Raw genomic sequence first — 20,572 nt, 5'->3', positions numbered from 1 at the left:
TCACATTAGTGCCACTGACCCCTGTATCTATGGAGTAGGAATGTATGCCCAAATATCTGGTTGGCAAAGGCTGATGACCCATAGTGCAGCACCGCAATATATATTGGCACTATATAAATTGTAACAATCAGGGTTTCAAAGAGAGACCAGTTATCCAGTACTGTGGCTACGCAGGGAAACAGGATGTTTGGGAACATCAGTCAAGTTATACATCACACAAGTTGGGGATCCAGAATGATAAGAGCATTGTGACCTAATATGGTCTGCAGGAGAGGAATCGTATACACAACTTATGGTTACCTGTGGCCGATATTTGGGTCTCTAAAAGACACATGGCTCTCAGTTAATGTAGGGATTTATTCACTATACCAGGGATTTTGGATAATTGACAAAGGTATATTAGTCCTAATAACAAAATTGGAAAAAAAAATTCCAGCTCAGCTAGTTAACCTAAAATTTGCTGAATTCTTGTCAACCCATTGTAACTTGTAACAGTCATTATTCGTCTTTACAGTGTGAAGACGTCTCTGTGTGTCAGTGTTTACTGTATAAAATCATTGTGTATTGTGTGCTGATGTTACCAAGTGTTTTTAGATAATAGATCATTTCAATCAGTCCCATAGTGACTAATACAAGATACAAAGAAGCAGAAAATATTTAATGCAAAAAATCTCTGGGATACAAATCTCAAAATCTGAAGAAGAAAAAAAAAACTACTGTTATAAATGACAGAAAATCTGTATGTTGTAAAACCACAACTGTAATTTTTTTTTAACAAAAATTTGTTTAAATATTCTCTCTCATCCAGTAAGATGTCAAAAGAAGAAAACAAGAGAAAGCCAAGCTATTAAATGGTGACCTGATCAATTTTGCGTCCCCCCCAACCCACGCTAAGGCTCACTCGGAAATGACAGCCTGTGTTGTGTACTGAACTGTGGCCAAGCTCTGTCTAATAACTTGGGATAAAATGTGTTGTAAGATAATTAATTAACCATGTGCTGTTAATAATGTTACATTCATATATTGCTCAGTTCCCTCCCAGAATAAATTAACTGGTAATAGGATTTGTAGCACAGCAATTCTATCAGGTGAAATATATTTTTGATGAGGAGAATATTGCCTTAAGATCAAAATCAGGTTGAAAGCAGATGGCACAAAATTGCAGTGCATTTAAAAGTAGTGTGCCTTTAATGGATCATCAGATTTATTGCTCAAATTGCTATGCTTTCCCATTCCAAGAAAAGGAATGTTCTGAGGTTGTAGCAGACATGCTAGGAGCTAAGCATGAGAATGGGAATTGCCGAAGGTATTTTAGTTATTGTGGTATTCTAAACTGGTCACTGCAGGATGTTCTCTAACCGGTGAATATTGAGAAAAGACAGGGAAATCTCAAATTTGTGAACACATTTTCTTTGAGAACCAGATATATATGGTATACACTGGTTTAATTTTCAACACAAATATGCTAAGTCTGTGTGTGATACAGGACAGGCAGGCCTTGGTGACCTGTGCGACAGCAGAGCCCTGGCAAGTCGCAGGAATTGCAACAGGCAGAAGCACAATTCACGTGGCTGCCACAAAGTGAGACTGCCGTGGCTCAGTGTGAGGGAGAATGCGAGATTGGGTTCACAATACAGAAAGTGGTAAAACAAAAGGGATTGTGAGAGACATTGGTGGGTGGTAGAGATAAAAACATGAAACACACATAGGGCATGGAGAGGCGCACACAAGGAAGAGAATAGAGAGATAGAGAGGGAACCCTAAAATGAGACAGGAGATGGACAAAAGGGGCATAAATAGGGACACACACAAGGCAGTATATGGAGAGGATAAGTAATGATGGATGGAGAAGGGGCATCACTCCTAAGTTAAGTTACTGAAAGTGAGCTCTGTTCCTGAGTAAGTACAGATAGTTAACTCCTTATAAACATCTTTCTAGCAGGGAGAGACTTATTGTCTACGTAGAAGAGATAAGGGCTTGTGGTTTAAATCGAGAACAAACTGAAATTGTATTACCTGCAGATTGAGTAAAAGGTCAGTAACTGCCCAAATACATGCATAAATGCTTAAATGGACACAATAGTCTCCTAAATCACCTCATCGCAATGTAAAACATTGCAGTTTTAAGAAACAAAAAAGTTTACATTGCAGGGTTAAGTCTACCTCTAGTGGCTGTCAGTATCACTGCCTTCTGCTGCACTGGCCACGTAAAATTTGGTCACATAACGCGGAACTACCATTACTTTAGGTCATTATATTGGACATTGACAGAGCAGGCCAATGTGCGGGAAAAAGTTAGATAAATCTTTACATTTTTTTGTTTTGTTTTAATGCACCCAGGGGTGGGAGGATAACTGACTAACAGTAGGGACAGCGTTACTATAGTCTTTATGAATACACATTTCTGTTCCCAACGCTATAGTGTTCCTTTAACGTCAATGCATTCAACATACACCATAAGTACATCACTGGCCTATTACATAATAGTAATTATAGGATTAATCTAAGATAACCATACCTAATAACAATATGGCCAGTATGACTAACAGTGGCACACCAAAATGAGGGATGTCTGTCTGGCATGTGCTTTGGTTGGACCCATTCAGTGCAGCCTTTGCACAGAGCACTCCTGAAACATTCTGAGTATGGGCTTAAAGGGACACTATAGTCACCCAGACCACTTCAGCTCAATTATTATTATTTTATTATTTATATTGCGCCATCAGATTCCGTAGCTCTGTACAATGGGTGGACTAACATACATGTAATTGTAACCAGACAACTGGACGTACAGGAACAGAGAGGTGGAGGGCCCTGCTCAATGAGCTTACATTATAGAGGGAGTGGGGTATAGTGACACAGGGGGTAAAAGTAGGGGTGTGAAGTAGGTTGTTAGAAAAGTATTAATTGAGGGTCTGGGTGCCAGGTCCCCCAGGTTTTAAACCTTCAGATGTAAACATATTTACATTGCAGGGTTAATCCAGCCTCTAGTGGCTGTCTTCCTGACAGCAGCTAGAGGCGCTTCAGCGACGCTGGATGCGAAATTCGCATCCAGCGTGCAGAACGTCCATAGAAAAGCATTGAGAAATACTTTCCTATGGACTGTTTTTGAATATGCTCGTGGCTCTTGCTACGCATTACGCTCCACTCGGGAGCTGACCTCGACGGGGGAGGAGAGGTCACCAGCACCGAGGGAGCCTGGCACTGGATTAATGTAAGTAACTGAAGGGGTTTTAACCCCTTCAGCGCCACAGGGGGGGGGGGAGGGGAGGCCCTGAGGGTGGGGGGTCCTAAGGATGCTATAGTGTCAGGAAAACAAGTCTGTTTTCCTGACACTATAGTGATCCTATAATGTCCTGATAGCTCTATGCACAGTGTGAACGTGTCTTATAATGCACTCACACTCTGTACCTGGGACAGTTGGCAGGTATACATTACACATATTACAAGCATCTGTTTAGTTCCTGACTTTTTGCTGAACCTGTCCATATACATAGGATATACCATGTCCATTTTGTTCCTTGCATGATAAACTGGTACAACAGCAAACATCATCAGAGATAAACATATGGAACTCAAATGATACATTGTTTCTGTACATTATCATCTTTGTCAATCTTCTGTTACATTTCCTTTCTCAACTCATTACAAAAAACGTCAGATCGTCAGCAATTCAGCCCCATGGGCTCTATAATGTGGGATGCTGCTGAAAAGCCTGTATTTTCTTGCTGAGGAGAAAACCAGCGAGTGTTTTATTGCACCAGGTTCTGCAGAACTACAATGTAAGTTGATATGTTTGTAAAAGCATATGTTGCAAATCTAGCTTATTGTTAACATTTTAATGAGCCCACTATTGCAAAACATTTGTAAATATTAAAGGAATATTGAACTAATATTAAATGTTATAGCGTTTTCATAATAAACGAGTTACTGAATCTCCTCTTCTGGGAGATAGAGAGTCCAGAAGACATTAACTCCTACAATGGGAGTAACATGAATTACAAAAACAGCCCTACATGAAACACACAAACAAAAAGAAAATAAGTGATAAAGCAAAAAAAAAAAATAATAATAATAAAGTACAATACAGCAAATACAATTCAAACAGCCTACCAAAACGAGATTTGGTACTCAGGGAAGTACCTTCCATGGATTGCACCCATTATTTTGTATCTTTTACATCTAAGAGCTATCCTATGCAATTTTGTTGGGTCTCCGTGTGAGATCAATGATTAATAGCCACATATTTCTAGCAATGTTCCATCTGTTAATGCTATACACAATGTTTCTGTGTTTTAGAATATTAGAAGCACTATTTTATTTTAACTTCGGTAATTGCTAGATCTTGATTCGGATGGGGGCTATGTCCTATTTCAACGTTTGCCTGCTTCCCTGTTAAAAGTCATTCTACAATGCACATGAGAAGATTGTATTCAAGCAGCAAAGGCTACCTACAATCATGTAATGTGTATACTGCTCTACTAATTTTTATGATGTTGACCCATACAAGCTTATTTTATGTCTTACTAGTATTCATGCTGTTTGATCACTCTTCTAGAATGTCATACACTTAGCTGCCTTTGCTTAACTGGGGAAACCTGATAACCAGGTCTACTAAAGCATTCTAAAAATTTAGGACCTAGACCTCAAATTATATAGAGCAGTATTTCTGAAATGTGGTCCTTAGAGTCCCTGCTCATAGGCATTTCCCTACGTAAACACATGTGGTTTTCTGACTTTCCATCGGGGTTTGGAGCTCTAGAACCACCATCAATGTAGAATTTTAAAGTATGTTCTCATATGTACACAGGTTGAACTGTCAAAAACAGACACAGACTAATCCAGCTATAGACATATGGGACAAGGTCAAATAATATAAACTGAGGATTAATGATGTGGGCCAACCTTGTGTCAAAGAGGGCTCCAGTAGAGAGGAAAGAAGAGAATATATTCTTTGAAATTATAAACTTGCCAAACAGATTTAATCTTTGAACCTGTGAACTCAAGTTACTAATTACAAAATGAAAGTCACATTAATGGATATAGTCCGTTCCAATTTTGTGATTAATTTGGGTTATTGATAATTGGTATACTAATGTCCCATAGGTTTTAGCATTTCTGCATGATATGAAATGAAGGGTGGATTTGTGGTCTGAAGATATACAAGATTCAAGAAATTCTCAACAAACTTTTGTATATTACCTACATAATTCATAATGAATTGAATAAAATGGAAATCTAAATTGGGCAACTGTGCTATCTGCTATTCCAGGGTGGCCACTGTAACCTCAACTATTTGTGGATTTTGAAGCCCAGTACTTAAACAGATTTTTTATTTTCTAATAAGCACTGAATAGAGAAAAATCTCTAGGAAACAGTCTTTAAACTGATGGTAATCAAAGTGAGAACCCTATTACGTTAAACCTTTTTTAACTACTACAGCAGCTTATATTGATTTGCAATGCTCTGCTGAACAATAAAAAGGGTCACCGCAGTTTGGGGATTCAAAAGGACAAGTGTTCCAAAGATTACCAGACCAAAGGCCACAATTTTAGCATTTATGAATAACGTATGAAATATATATTTAAAAAAAAATACTCCTTAATTTCAGGCAGTAAATATATTAACATGTTAAATAGTATTATCCATATACTATTATCTGTAATAAAAATCTATTAAAACAGGGGAACAGGGAATATTTACATGGATTCCTACAAGCGATTATCCCCCTCGCAAAATCCTATTTTATTTTTCACCTTTCCTATATGTCTGCAGATCCATGACGAATTTGCATTTTGTTATTTTTTCAACATATTGCTTTGATTTCCTGGATATGAATTGACAAAGTGGTCTTTTTCTTCCAGGATTATTGATTACAAATAATCTGTGGAATTCTGCACCAATCGGTTAAGCCAAGTTCTTATATGTTAGGCCAAGTGGAGCTGGGTGCGATTTGTACAATTATTGCTGAGAATTGTAATGTCCAATTCCACCTGACTTTTAAAGGTTTTCAATTTTGAAGTCTCGTTTATTAATTTGTGCTTCCACTTCAGCCAGGTGTTGGATCGGCTGTTTGTTTTGTGTGTTGTGGTCCTTGTGCTTGCTCAAATATAGATTAGTAAATTAGTCTTATAAGGAAAAAATAGAAAAAGTCACAGATGGACTTCAAAATACGGATTTGTTGGAGTCTGAAAAAAGGGGTGAATCAGGTGTAGACTGATAAAAGTATAAGCTCAGTTGAGCACAGGTCGATCATAGTAGAAGTTCAATCAAACACAGTTTGATCAGTGGGGTATTAGCTCAGCTAAGTACAACTTTATTTGGTAGAGGTTTAGTTGCTAAACTCAGTGGAGAACAGGTAGATCTAGGTATAGGGTTAATCGAGCGATGTGGGTAAAAGCTCAGCTGAACACAAGCTGACGAAGGGACGATGCTCAGTTTTCTGGAGGCAGACCTGGTGATCTGGATGAAACAGTCTGTCAATTCGAGGCTGATCAGGGTACTTATGATAGATCCTAGGTGTTCTTTGCAATCTGTGAAGTGGTTGCTGATGGTGCCTCTTCTTTTTCTATTCTTTGTAGAAGCCAGGTTTCTATCTCTTGGAATACAGATCTAGTGACCTCTGGCAGTTCTTTGTGCAACGCGTGGAATCCGGTTTCATAAACCTACAGATAAGACATATGCAGTGAAAACGTTTTCAGGTGAGTTATTTGACCAGTTACTGGGAAATAGGAAGCTGCTTAACAACCACACCTGGAATAATAGTGGGCTAGTATTCTAGCTGTTTCTCTGAACCAACATGGTTTCATGGTGTTGTGAAAGGAAAAAAGCTCCAAGCTAGATGAGAAAAATAAAGTTAAAGACCAGGAAGGAAAAGCATTAAAGGGATAGATACAGGGACAGAAATTATAGATGACAGAAATTGAGGATGATAAGCTATACTCCTAGGAGAACCAGTAAATAGTTAAAACAAAGACTATATTTGTCAAAACCAGAATTATCACAAATGTCAAACAGTGCTTACATTATGAACTATGGGGATACTCCAGACTGCAGTGACTGGTAGTATGTGTATGTATTATTCCAAGCACCATAACAACAATAGCAGTGATCTTCTGGCTGTCAATAGAGGCAGTGACTGGCATCTTACAGACCCCTGGTGAAAAGTCAAATTATTAGCAAATGGTGCCAGGGCACTCCTGACAAGCGCTGTAGTGGTTATGGTGAGTGGAGTGTTTCGGGGGGAGTTTTTTGTTTCTATCCTGTCACCTCATTTCTTGAAGTCTTCAAGAACTGACTACTTAGGTCCAATATACTTGGAATGGCAGCTTAGACAAGCAAAACATTTCAGACAGCAGCTGGACTGTCTAAATGTTTGGAACACTGACATCTTAAAAGATCAGCAGCTTGGCAGATTAACCCCTGATTTCCAGGAAGTAAACATAGGCTTTCCTTTCCCTTTCAGACGTATGCAAAAACCAAAATTTTTGACATCTTATATATACACAGCAATAATGTAAATAAAAAAGTTTACTGTTCTAAGTTTATATGTCAGCACAGCTGATCGCTGGATATTATTCCAGCAAAGTAAACGCTTTCACTGGGTGATGTGTATATTATAAGCACTACATTTCCAATTTAACACTTATTCATAGCTCTATATGTTTACTTAATCAGTGGTATTTAACCTAAAATATATGGAATGTATTTATACATGCACAATCGTTGTTATCCGACTAAAAATGAGTGACATAATAATGCCATGTGACTCTGTATGTAGAATCCTATGTTAAATCTGCTTAATTTGGCAGGTCTGATTGGGAGGACTGAAACATTGTGCTAATAAATAAGGTATGGTGTACCATTGTGTTAAAGTGCAACATCACGGCTAGCTCTACTGTATGGTAAACACTACCAGTAGCAGGATCTCTGAGTGACTACTTCTGGTATAAGAGAAGGGATTTACTGAAAATATTTGGGTTGTAAAGTAAATTACCCTTCCTTGTTTTATTTGTGATTTGAGCTTCAGATTGTGAATTAAAATAAATAAATATATTGGATTAGCCCTATTAGTCCGGTAGACAAGATGTGATGTCATGCAGCTTGTCGTTACCTTTAGAGTTTTGTCCTCGCTGGGAACAGTATCCATCATAAGATGCGAGCCTCGAATGTCACAGAGTTTGTCTGCCGTGCCATGCATTAACAATACTGGTAGTTTGAAATTGGGCAACACTCGCTCGACTCGTGATGAGGCATTCAGTAACTGCACTCCAAAGGAAACCTTCATTCCTCCATGGTAAACGAGTGGATCTGTCATATATGACTCGACCTATGGCAAACAATCGGATTACTATCTCTATTCTTTAGAGAACAGCACCACAAGAGAAAAGCACAATTTTAAGTAACCTAGTATACAGTGCTACAGAGTATTTTGGTGCTATATAAGTAATTATATGTAGTAATAATAATAACAAATAATGTAGTAAAATCGTGCTATGAATATTACCTATCCATGATGGGAGTTATAATCCTAACTACAGTCTTTCCCCTGACAGGAAACTGAATCTTTTAATTTGGAAACATACAGCAGATCTGACTGGTGACTGTCATTCACTCTCCAGGTTGAGAGAAATTCATGTTTATTCCATCCAGTGGAACTGTAGTTACAAATCGAATCACAACATTTAAGCTTCAAGTAAAAAATATGTGACTATAACCAAATAGGAGAATTTCAATTCACATTCATTAATTGTTTAAAGGAAACACGGCGCAGTGGTTATGGTGCCAGGAATGCCTTGTTGACATCACATTGTAAGTATTCAAATGGTTTTAGAACAGGAACTTCTGTTAGCTTTTGTTAGCTCTTTTGAGCTAAATCCTGAATTACAGGGCTAACTCATTGCCAGAGAGCATCAACCTGCAACATTTAGCTTAGCTAAGACTCACTGTCTCTCTACCAAAAATAGGGGAGGCAGGGAAAAGCACACGTCAGATTCCAGGTAAAAAGTCAACCTTTCTAAAACAGTTTGACTACTTACATGGGGGTAGACGGGGACCAGAGCACTGCTGGCACCATAACCACTACATTACCCTGTAAAGGTAATGTGTTTGGTGTGTTTCTTTAATGAATAAAGACCTAATGTTTTTTTAAGATTAATTTGAGTAGTTAAAAAAAGCTCATTACTGCTCTAAGCAAAAACAAATGAATCAAGGGTTGAGTTGACCGACTCATATATACAATACATCATCAAAAGGGTGCTTCCAGTTAACACTGAGCTTATTTTTTACATCACATTTTACAGAAAATATATTTTCTTAGAATAGTGCAAGAAATAAAAGTACCTATATGCAAGTCATTAACAAAAACAATATTTCAAGAAGTGACCATTTTCTGCATTAATTCTATACAGAGCTACAAAATAGTTTCACAATAATTAAAGTAACACTCTAAGCACCTAAACCGCTACAGCTTAAGGGGAACCTCTAACCACTTAAAAACAAATCTACTTTTTTTTTACGTTTAAAATTCCCGAATGGGCATTCTCATTAGCCCTCTCCTCCAAACCTGCAAGTTAAACGGTAAAGTTACCTGGAACCCAGAGCCGGGCAAACCTTCCCTCGCTGGATTCCACACCCTGTCTGACATCACAGCTTCCCTCTCCATGATCCAATCAAATGCATCTAATTGAGACACATTAAGCTTCCTCTTGCAGGTGAACTAGAAAGCCACTGGAGGGTCTTTCTGGTGTGGACTTGCAATCTTTGCAGGACTGATGTTCAGCATGACGGCACTGAACCCACCCCATAGAGATGCATTGAATCAATACCTCTATATGAGGAGATGCTGATTGATGCAGCATGAAAATTGCCACTCATGCACACTAGCCCCCCCAAATGTTTGCCGATAGGGAAGCTTTGAACTGACTGAGATTATTAGTAATGATGATCTCAGCCAGGGTAGGAGCAGCGACTATGGCGAAACTGGAGCACAGGTAGATATATGGTTAAACTCTTTAATTTATTGCTTCTGGAGGGAGGGCATACATCTAAATATGTAGTTTAACAAATTAGAGTGTGGTAAGTGGCAATACTTAAATTCAAATAGAAATAACAAGAACATTATAGCTATGTCCCTTTAAAGAGGAACTGTTTAACTTTGATTTGGTGACAGTGTTGTTTTCCCTAGCCGCCAGTTAACACCACCGAGGTAGTTACAGTGGTGAGGAGCGCAAAGGGAGGAAATATAAAATGTGTTGCAATTTTGAGAGTTACTGGTATCCATTTCACAAGCTGGTCACCTTCACATGATCCATGCACACTCACTAAACTTGACAGTACTAAACGTGAATTGTATTGAACGTAAATCTAAAACATAATATGAAATAATGAATATCAACAATGCTAGACGGTGGACACTAGCTGGCATTGCTTCAAAGTTTCATACGGGCGCCTGAATGTCCAAAGATGACTTTATCTGCTATAGTCACAGCTCGCTTACGGTGGTCTTCATTTTGCAATGTGGATTTCAATTCACTACAATAAATAACCAGTCGATTCTTGGTTTGCAAAGCATGCTGGCACTATAACTATTACAATGGACTGTAGTGGTTATGGTGCTAAGAGAGCCCATTTAAGGTTCATTTAAAATTGTGCACCATAAGCATGAATAAGAAAAAAAACTTTTTCTTTTTTAAATAGTTTCCGTGACACTCTGAAACATCTGTTCACATTTCCTCCTACTCGATTTGTATGAAGTAAGAATGTGCACATTAGATTTTTATCATTTCCATCGTAGGCGGAAAGATAATATTAAATATACAAGAGGTAGAAGTAATATAAGCCCAATTCATTTTAGATGAGTAAGGGTTCATCTTTGTTAATTCATAAAGGAATAATCCGTTATATTCACTTTCCATTCCTTTCTGATTTCATGAATTTCTATCTCCAGATAAGAGGCAGTGTAAGAAAGACAGAAATCTGCTTTTAATAAAATGTCTTGTACAATGTGGCCATGGATCATGTAATGGGCTGGTACTGATTACGCAGGATAAGCATGACAGTATGTTCAATTCCCAAAGCCAACAATACATTTATTACAGGACTATGGGGGAAGGCAGGAAATGGGATGATGATGGCTATGGAAAGGGCAAAACGTGAAACCTTATAGAGAAAAAAAAGAAACATAATAATAATTTAAGTCTTGCCAGTTTCCATAAGAAAAAAAAATTAATAGAAACTTCCTCTGTCATATTATTATCACCATTACATGATTATTTCTATAAAAGTTACAATGACCACAATCCTATACACAAGTACTTGTTGTCTCAGTTGTAGTTATCTTTTTTTTTGGTTGTGGCCTATTTTCTCACTATCAATCTAAATAGGAGGTACCGTTATCTACATTTCTCTGAAAAAGCATCAAATAAATATGTCAACAGAAACTATAGGTTTCCAAACAACCCCTTAACTAATATATAAGAAACCTATATTTGAATGCCCCGGGGAGCCAACCGGGCCAGCTCTTCGGCCTCCTTAAAACGAGGCTAACAAGGCATTTGCCTGGGCATTTGGGGGCGGCAAATGGAAAAGTACCGCCCAAGGCAAAGGCCTTGTTAGCCTCGTGGTAAATGCATCGCTGGCCTAAACTGAATTGTGATGTTAATTAAAATCTTTAACATACATTAGATTCTGGAACCCCTTTTAATGTAAGAAAAAAAAAATAAAAAAAAAACAAAAAACGCCTTTAATACACACCTGTAATCCGGCACTGTGACAATCTCCTCTTGGCTGCCATACTGCTTCCACTTCTGAGATCATCAGATGTAATGATCTCAGTCCAATTCGTCTCATAGAGAAGTCCTACAGACCTATGATGGATGCGCAGAAATCACGGAACTCAATCAAATGCTTCTCATATAAAAGCACTGAATCTTATGTTTCTCTATGAGAAGCATTAACAGGCACAAGGAACTTGGAAGTGCCTGTAGTGGCCGTCAGCCTGACAGCCACTAGAAGCAGCATGTTTTCTCTGGGAAGAGGAAAGTAACAGCATTCATTAAGATGCAAGTAGGTTTCACATTTGTAAAAGGTTAACACAAGTTTCAGTTGTGTACTTCATGGAGAAGTGACAGTTCGCCTCAGAGTTGTAAATCTTGTGGTGTTTCCCAGAAGTAAGTGGTTTTCACAAGAGTGTCTGCTGAAATGGCTAATATAATAACAAGCGACAGTCATCTACCTTTCCGTTATCCATTTAAAATCAGACTGTTTTTAATGGAGAAAGAAATCTGTGAAGTTATTTTTTTTTTTTTAGTAATGAATGCAGTGTCTGACCTAAGGATAGCTCATTAGGCAAAGTTAATAAACTCTAGTTAAAGTTTATTATTAAAAGAGTCAAGTTTATAAGAACAGCCATGTGAATTCACCCTTGGAAAAATTTAACCTATAACCTCTGGTATAAATAGGAAGAGAAGAATTCTGGGAGTAAGCCTGACATTATGACCTTGAGAAGACATGCTTCATCTTGGAGCTTTGCTCTATGAAGGGGTCTGCGTATTCCTTGAGGTTAAAGGGTCAACCCACCACAATGCTTTATTGTATACAAAACACAATCAAGAGAAATACAAACTGTGCCAAAAAAAGGCTCTGAACTTTAATGAAATGGTTTGTTCACCAAATATTGGAATTGTAGAAGACTGATTAGGAAATAGTATTTTTTTCTGCCAAAATCGCCAAGCCAGAATTTTTTTTGTTTTTTTTTCCATTGACTAATTTCGCCTAAAAGTTACAAATTCTTTACGTATTTGTCACTACTCTCTGTTTAGCGAATAAACTATAACGGTGACTGCAAATAGTATTTATTGAAGCTCAGGGTTCTGTAGCAAACAGGGAAATCATATCCTGTAATTATTGCAGTACCAGGAGACAATGAATCACATGTTATTTCCCAATATTAGCATGAGGTTTTTTTCTACAATGTGACTTTCATAAGACAATGGCATCACAAGCACTTAAGGTTGTGCGACTCAACTTCAATACTAACCTATCACAAACTTAATTAAAGTCTCATTTTGCAATGTGTGACAGTGTCACAGGTTTACTCCAATAAGCAAGTCACCTTTGGTGTAAAAGAGATTTAATAATAAAGTGAAGGTGTGCCCGAGTGTGTCTGTGTCACATGGCAGAGACAATAAGCCAGAAGAAATATACACTCTGCCTTACATAACATACTCCTTTTACTAAACCAGGTCTCCGCAGGAGAAGGGTGGATGAAATATGAATGAGGATTTATAATTTAGGATTAGAGTCTGGTGAATTTTTAACCCCAGTGCAGCTATGTGAGGCAGGCCTGAGAAAATATTACTTCTGCATGCACGAACAGCCTCTTAATTCCATTTGCCATTTGTGCCCGAGGAGCAAGAATTTACTGTGATATGCGGCAAAAGAGACATACGACATTTATTCACTAAACAGTACATTTTGGGAAACATTTCCAGAGCTGGGAAAATTTCCATTCAGAATGTTATGTTATATTACAATATGTATATATATATATACACACACATAAACACACACACACATATATACATATGTACATACACACACACATACACGCATTTTTACCCATGAAATTACATGTTGTTGAATCTATAAAAAAATATTTTATTTCAGTTATTGTCTAACAACCTAGTTTATTGTTTATTATATACACATTACATAATAAGAGAAAATTGTTACATAAACAGCCAGCACAATCCCTGGTATTTGACATGACTTTGTGCAATAAGCAGCCACCTAGCTTCTCACTATTCTGAACTATTACATAGAACTAAATTCAAATAGTTTTATGCTCAGAGATAACAATAGCTCTAGGCACAGAGGATATATATGCTAACATGGAGGTCACATATGGGCAAGTAATAGTCATTCATCTTAAAGTTCCTGTTCCTTTAAACTAGAGTAATGGGCAGACATGAAGGGGCAGGATTCTTCTTCTTACCAGGAATGGTCTGTTAAGGCATATAATGGGCAGACATGAAGGGGCAGGATTCTTCTTCTTACCAGGAATGGTCTGTTAAGGCATATAATGGGCAGGATTCTTCTTCTTACCAGGAATGGTCTGTTAAGGCATATAATGGGCAGACATGAAGGGGCAGGATTCTTCTTCTTACCAGGAATGGTCTGTTAAGGCATATAATGGGCAGACATGAAGGGGCAGGATTCTTCTTCTTACCAGGAATGGTCTGTTAAGGCATATAATGGGCAGACATGAAGGGGCAGGATTCTTCTTCTTACCAGGAATGGTCTGTTAAGGCATATAATGGGCAGACATGAAGGGGCAGGATTCTTCTTCTTACCAGGAATGGTCTGTTAAGGCATATAATGGGCAGGATTCTTCTTCTTACCAGGAATGGTCTGTTAAGGCATATAATGGGCAGACATGAAGGGGCAGGATTCTTCTTCTTACCAGGAATGGTCTGTTAAGGCATATAATGGGCAGACATGAAGGGGCAGGATTCTTCTTCTTACCAGGAATGGTCTGTTAAGGCATATAATGGGCAGACATGAAGGGGCAGGATTCTTCTTCTTACCAGGAATGGTCTGTTAAGGCATATAATGGGCAGACATGAAGGGGCAGGATTCTTCTTCTTACCAGGAATGGTCTGTTAAGGCATATAATGGGCAGGATTCTTCTTCTTACCAGGAATGGTCTGTTAAGGCATATAATGGGCAGACATGAAGGGGCAGGATTCTTCTTCTTACCAGGAATGGTCTGTTAAGGCATATAATGGGCAGACATGAAGGGGCAGGATTCTTCTTCTTACCAGGAATGGTCTGTTAAGGCATATAATGGGCAGACATGAAGGGGCAGGATTCTTCTTCTTACCAGGAATGGTCTGTTAAGGCATATAATGGGCAGACATGAAGGGGCAGGATTCTTCTTCTTACCAGGAATGGTCTGTTAAGGCATATAATGGGCAGGATTCTTCTTCTTACCAGGAATGGTCTGTTAAGGCATATAATGGGCAGACATGAAGGGGCAGGATTCTTCTTCTTACCAGGAATGGTCTGTTAAGGCATATAATGGGCAGACATGAAGGGGCAGGATTCTTCTTCTTACCAGGAATGGTCTGTTAAGGCATATAATGGGCAGACATGAAGGGGCAGGATTCTTCTTCTTACCAGGAATGGTCTGTTAAGGCATATAATGGGCAGACATGAAGGGGCAGGATTCTTCTTCTTACCAGGAATGGTCTGTTAAGGCATATAATGGGCAGACATGAAGGGGCAGGATTCTTCTTACCAGGAATGGTCTGTTGAGGCATAATCAGCTGAAAACTATATTAACCCCTTAAGTATAGAAATAGGGGTTCCTTAGAGAAACCCTTTCCCCACCACTTTCTCCTACCAGTAGATCTTGTGCTCTCACCTCTTTTTTATTCCGAGATACCAGATTTGGGTCGATACCTCCCAGAGAGAGATTGGGGAGAACATGGTTCAATATTTTAGCTGCAAAAACCTGTTAAACAAAACAAAAAAAAAAAAAGCAAATTCACTTTTGGTTTGGATGCAAAAGATACATGGCTGACACAAAAACACATGTGCAAGCAAAAGAGGCCAGAAAGTCCCTCTATAATGTCTGGCAAAATAAATAGGAAATACAACTATAAGTTAAAAACGGGAACCAATTGTGAGCATCTGATGAACAGTACTTAATGTACCTTGCAGAGTAAAGGGAAATTCTGTGAATTGTTTGTGTGCTATCTTGAAGAGTCATATGGCACCCAAGTGCATGCAATGACTATGAGAAGAAGTCTTGCAGGAATGTTCCACCCTTGAAACCACAGTAGGCTGTATAAGAAGCAAGATAGACTATTGTACACAACCGACCATGAAGCATGGGACAACATTTAGTATGATAAACTCATATGAAGCAAAATTATACTACTTTTTAAATAACGTATGTGGTTCCAGTGCCAGTACAATGAACAACAGTTCAATCCCTCAGGATTTTGTGAAACTGTTCATCAGATGCATTTTAGGTCTTAAAGGATAAAAATGATCTTGGGTCTCCGTTGGGCTCTGATGCTCACTGGTGCTCCAGTGATGTGCTTCCACTGGGTTGACATTCAAAGTAGCCAGCCGGCAACTCTAATTTTGGGCTGGTTAATGACACGTCTGTAACGCTATCAGAGGTGGGGTTGCACCTCTGGCAGCAGAGTGGGTTAATCTCTGTATGTGCAGTGTTTCATGGCGAAAAACACTGCACATACTCCAAGCACCATAACCACTTCAAATAACGTGCTCATGGTGCTTGGAGTAACCCTTTAACTAGAGAGGACAAATATAACATTTTAAAGTTTGTTTGCAACTATTGCATCTCATTAAAGTTTGTATGATGCCTGGACCCACCTAGCTCCATCCCAATATTTAATGTTAAACCATTTTTCAACAGTTTAACACTGAATTAGGGTCCCTGACTGCTGGTTGCCTGGTCATCAATGGCTAATTTGGATTTACACTCTGCCTTAGACATGCCAGCTGATACCACAGATGGGCAGCTGTGATAGACTGAGGGCATCAGCGCACTGCTCTCACCGTACCAGCGTGAGCAGCAGAGAGGGGCCAGTCTACAGGCAGTGTTAAACTGTTTGAAAATGGTTTAACACTGAACAGGGAGATGGGACAGGGTTTCTACTCCAGGCAAAGCGATGAAGTGGTGATGGTGTCTAGTGTTCCTTTAACTCAGCACCACATATCTAAATCAAACTTGGAAAGCTATACTGACCCTGCTGGGAAATTATCCAGCAATCCTGAGGTTTGTATAGGATTTGAATAAGGGTGCATTTAAACTAAAATGGGCACAAAAATGTTCCTCACCTAGGGGTTCTTTAAATCGAAACCCTGGTTAATATTTCTTAATATAATACATTCTAGAAACCCAGATGTGTACATCATCTTACAATTTCGATTTGTCTTCTTTCATCTAGTGTAACCTAATTTTTTATTTAATCCTTGCTGTTTTTCTGTCATGTTAAAAGGGTGCTATGGTTACGTAAATCCTTTTCTAAATTCCTTTATTGTATTATAATGTGGATAAAGCTGCTCGGAGACTAATCCATGAATTGACTATTTTGTTTGTCTCTCTTTCAGAAGGAATCGATCCTGAAAATGTTTTTTTTTTTTTTTTTGCAATTAAACATATAATATTGTTACTTAGCCCACTGATAGCAGATTGAGAAGTTCTAGGTTTATGCTCTTAAAATGTTTTTCTATGTGGCATAAGGGGTACGTGTTCTCAGGAAAATGTAATCACCATCTGAATGTGATACCAGATCATTTGAGATTCTCTGGATCCAGAGGAGTAAGAATGAAATTGCTTCAACATGAACTGTATCATAAACCTTCTTGAGTATTGGAGTAGAAAGCACCCAACATGAAAAGCAAAATGCAGGGGGTGGGGGGAACTTTTACTTAATTTTACCCAGACCCAATTATGCAATTGAAGTTTCCATGAGCACCTATTAAAATCAACAGGTACCAAACTCTATCAATAGTGACTTTGTTTAAACAGAGAGATTTCCCACAATATTTCGCACTGATATTTAAAGGAACATGTATTCCTAAAACTATAGTGCTGGAGTGGTTGTTAAGGTGACAGGCCTCCCTTTCAGTGAAGTAAAAGGTATTTAAACTTACCCTTTTCACCCTCTCTGCACCAATCTTGCCGCAGCAGGCCACGCCTCTGTGGCTGAGATCATCAATCTGGATGATCTCAGCCAATCAAATGCTTTGCCATAGGAAAGCACTGGGAGACTATTGCAAATCCCCAGCAACACGCTACACCAATTACATCTCCTTATAGAGATGCATTGAATCAGTGCCTCTCTATGGGGAGCATTCGGCGACGCTGAACGTGGGTGCTGCACGCTGTGGAGGAAGCAGCTTTAGTGCCTGTCTGAGTGACAGCCACAAGGTGTTACTAGGTAGCCAAGTAAACACTGCCTTCTCTCTGGCATTTGATAGTAGGGATGTGCTTTTATGTATTCTTTCCATTTGAGTGCTGGGATAAATGTAAATATACACATATGCAGTCGCACACAGTGACACAGATGCACACTAACACACAGACACACACATGTACCCACACTAACATAAACAGATAGAAAGCTACACACACTGTGGCACACACACAGATCCAAACATATACCTACACAGACACACACACTGCACACATACATAGATACACACACTGACACCCACACTGGCACACAAAGATAAACTTACATACCTACACATACACACACTGGAACCCAGAAACTGACACACAAACTTATGTGCACATACACACACACATACATACACACACCACACAGATATACAAACACACAAATTGCAATTTACATAATGTTAACCAACCCAATGCTTCAATACCTTTTGGGTGCATGGAGGTAAATTTGTGGGGAAGGCTGATGCTGATGGGAGTCTGAGGCTGTCCAGGCTGTCTGTCTGGAGTGAAAGTGACAGGCCCCAGCAATCTCTGCAGATATTAAAGGGGCCCGGTCATGCTGTCAAAGAGCCCGCAGCACCCGACCGGGACCCTGATCAGATCTACCTGTCTGTCGGGTTTCCCCTAAGTGTATGGGCTACCTGATGGGCCCCCAACACCTGCGAGCCCACTACCTGTAGCTCTGCGTATGCAGTCAATGCAAGATCCAATGTCAGTCTCTGTAATTTTATCATATGTATAGTATCCCGACACCAGGGCCGCCATCAGGGGGTGACAACCGTGACAGTTGTCACGGGCCCGGCGGCCCTGGGGGGCCCGGACTGCTCTGGCAGTCCTGGGCCCCACTTTCCCTCTCTGCATACATAGATCGCGAATATCGCGATCTATGTGTGCAGCCGCGGGCCCCCGGCTCCCTGTTGCCGCAGAGGGGGCCCAGGCCTCCAGCCTCTTCTCTTCTCCTCCCTGCTAATAACTCTCGCGAGACCCGGTTGCCATGGCAACGCTCCGCGGGTCTCGCGAGAGTTATTGGAGGAGAGAAGAGGAGAAGCTGGAGGCCTGGGCCCCCTCTGCGGCAACAGGGAGCCGGGGGGCCCCACCATGCCACCGGACCACCGGGGATGGAATCTCCCCCCTCCCTAGACACAGGTAAGCAGGGAGGGGGAGAAACAATTTAATTAATCAATTTTTATTTTTTTTTATTTTTTAATAATGTTAAAATGACCCCCCCATCCCCCTCCTCATTACAAATTTACACACACACACTACATACACTGACACAACACACACACACACACACACACACACTACATACACTGACATAACACACACACACACACACACTACATACACTGACAAAACACACACTGCATACACTGACACAACACACACACACACACACACACACACTACATACACTGACAAAACACACACACTGCATACACTGACACAACACACACACTACATACACTGACACAACACACACACACACTACATACACTAACACAACACACACTACATACACTGACACAACACACACACTGCATATACCAACACAACACACACTCTGCATACACTGACACAACACACTATGCATGCACTGACACAACACACACTGCATACACTTACACAACCCACACTTTGCATACATTGACACAACACACTCACCGCATACACTAACACAACACACACTCTGCATACACTGACACAACACACACACCGCATACACTAACACAACACACACCGCATACACTGACACAACACACACACCGCATACACTAACACACACACACACACTGCATACACTGACACAACACACACACTGCATACACTGACACAACACACACTCTGCATACACTGACACAACACACTGCATACACTAACACAACACACGCTGCATACACTGACACAACACACACTGCATACACAAACACACACACTGCATACACTAATACAACACACACTGCATACACTAACACACACAGTGCATACACTAATACAATACACACACTGTATTCACTAATACAACATGCACTCTGCATACACTACACACTAACACACTCACTGCATCCACTATACTGACACACACTCTGCATTCGCTACACATTACCACACTCTGCATTCACTACACTAACACACACTCTGCATCCGCTACACACTAACACACTCTGCATTCACTACACTAACACACACTGTGCATCCGCTACACACTAACACACTCTCTGCATTCACTACACTAACACAGACTCTGCATCCGCTACACACTAACACACTCTCTGCATTCACTACACTAACACACACTCTGCATCCGCTACACACTAACACACCCTTTGCATTCACTACACATTAACACACACTCTGCATTCACTACACATTAACACACTCTCTGCATTCACTACACTAACACACTCTCTGCATTCACTACACTAACACACTCTCTGCATTCACTACACTAAGACACTCTCTGCATTCACTACACATTAACACACACTCTGCATTCACTACACATTTACACACACACTACATTCATTACACTGACACACTCTGCATTCACTACACCCTAACACA

General features: G+C 39.7%; 1 protein-coding gene across 4 annotated transcripts in view; it reads right to left on the bottom strand.

Moving 5' to 3' along the window:
- Nucleotides 1-3,272: 3,272 nt before the first annotated feature.
- MGLL (monoglyceride lipase) overlaps nucleotides 3,273-20,572 on the bottom strand; it is a 71,630-nt gene continuing 54,330 nt past the window's right edge. For 3 of the 4 annotated variants that reach the window (XM_063426247.1, XM_063426248.1, XM_063426250.1), the window contains 3 exons: nucleotides 15,428-15,517; nucleotides 8,114-8,329; nucleotides 3,273-6,665 (listed from right to left, as the gene is read on the bottom strand). In XM_063426247.1, coding sequence (XP_063282317.1) covers nucleotides 6,516-6,665; nucleotides 8,114-8,329; nucleotides 15,428-15,517 — 456 coding nt within the window. In that variant the 3' untranslated portion in view covers nucleotides 3,273-6,515. Of the gene's footprint in view, nucleotides 6,666-6,699; nucleotides 6,838-8,113; nucleotides 8,330-15,427; nucleotides 15,518-20,572 lie in introns of those variants that run through there. The other variant, XM_063426251.1, reaches the window with a different exon arrangement.

This window comes from Pelobates fuscus, chromosome 7 (genome assembly GCF_036172605.1).
Source record: "Pelobates fuscus isolate aPelFus1 chromosome 7, aPelFus1.pri, whole genome shotgun sequence".
NCBI classification, from domain to species: Eukaryota; Metazoa; Chordata; class Amphibia; order Anura; family Pelobatidae; genus Pelobates; species Pelobates fuscus.
Note: the sequence above shows the minus strand (reverse complement) of the source record. Positions and strands in the feature narration are given on the sequence as shown.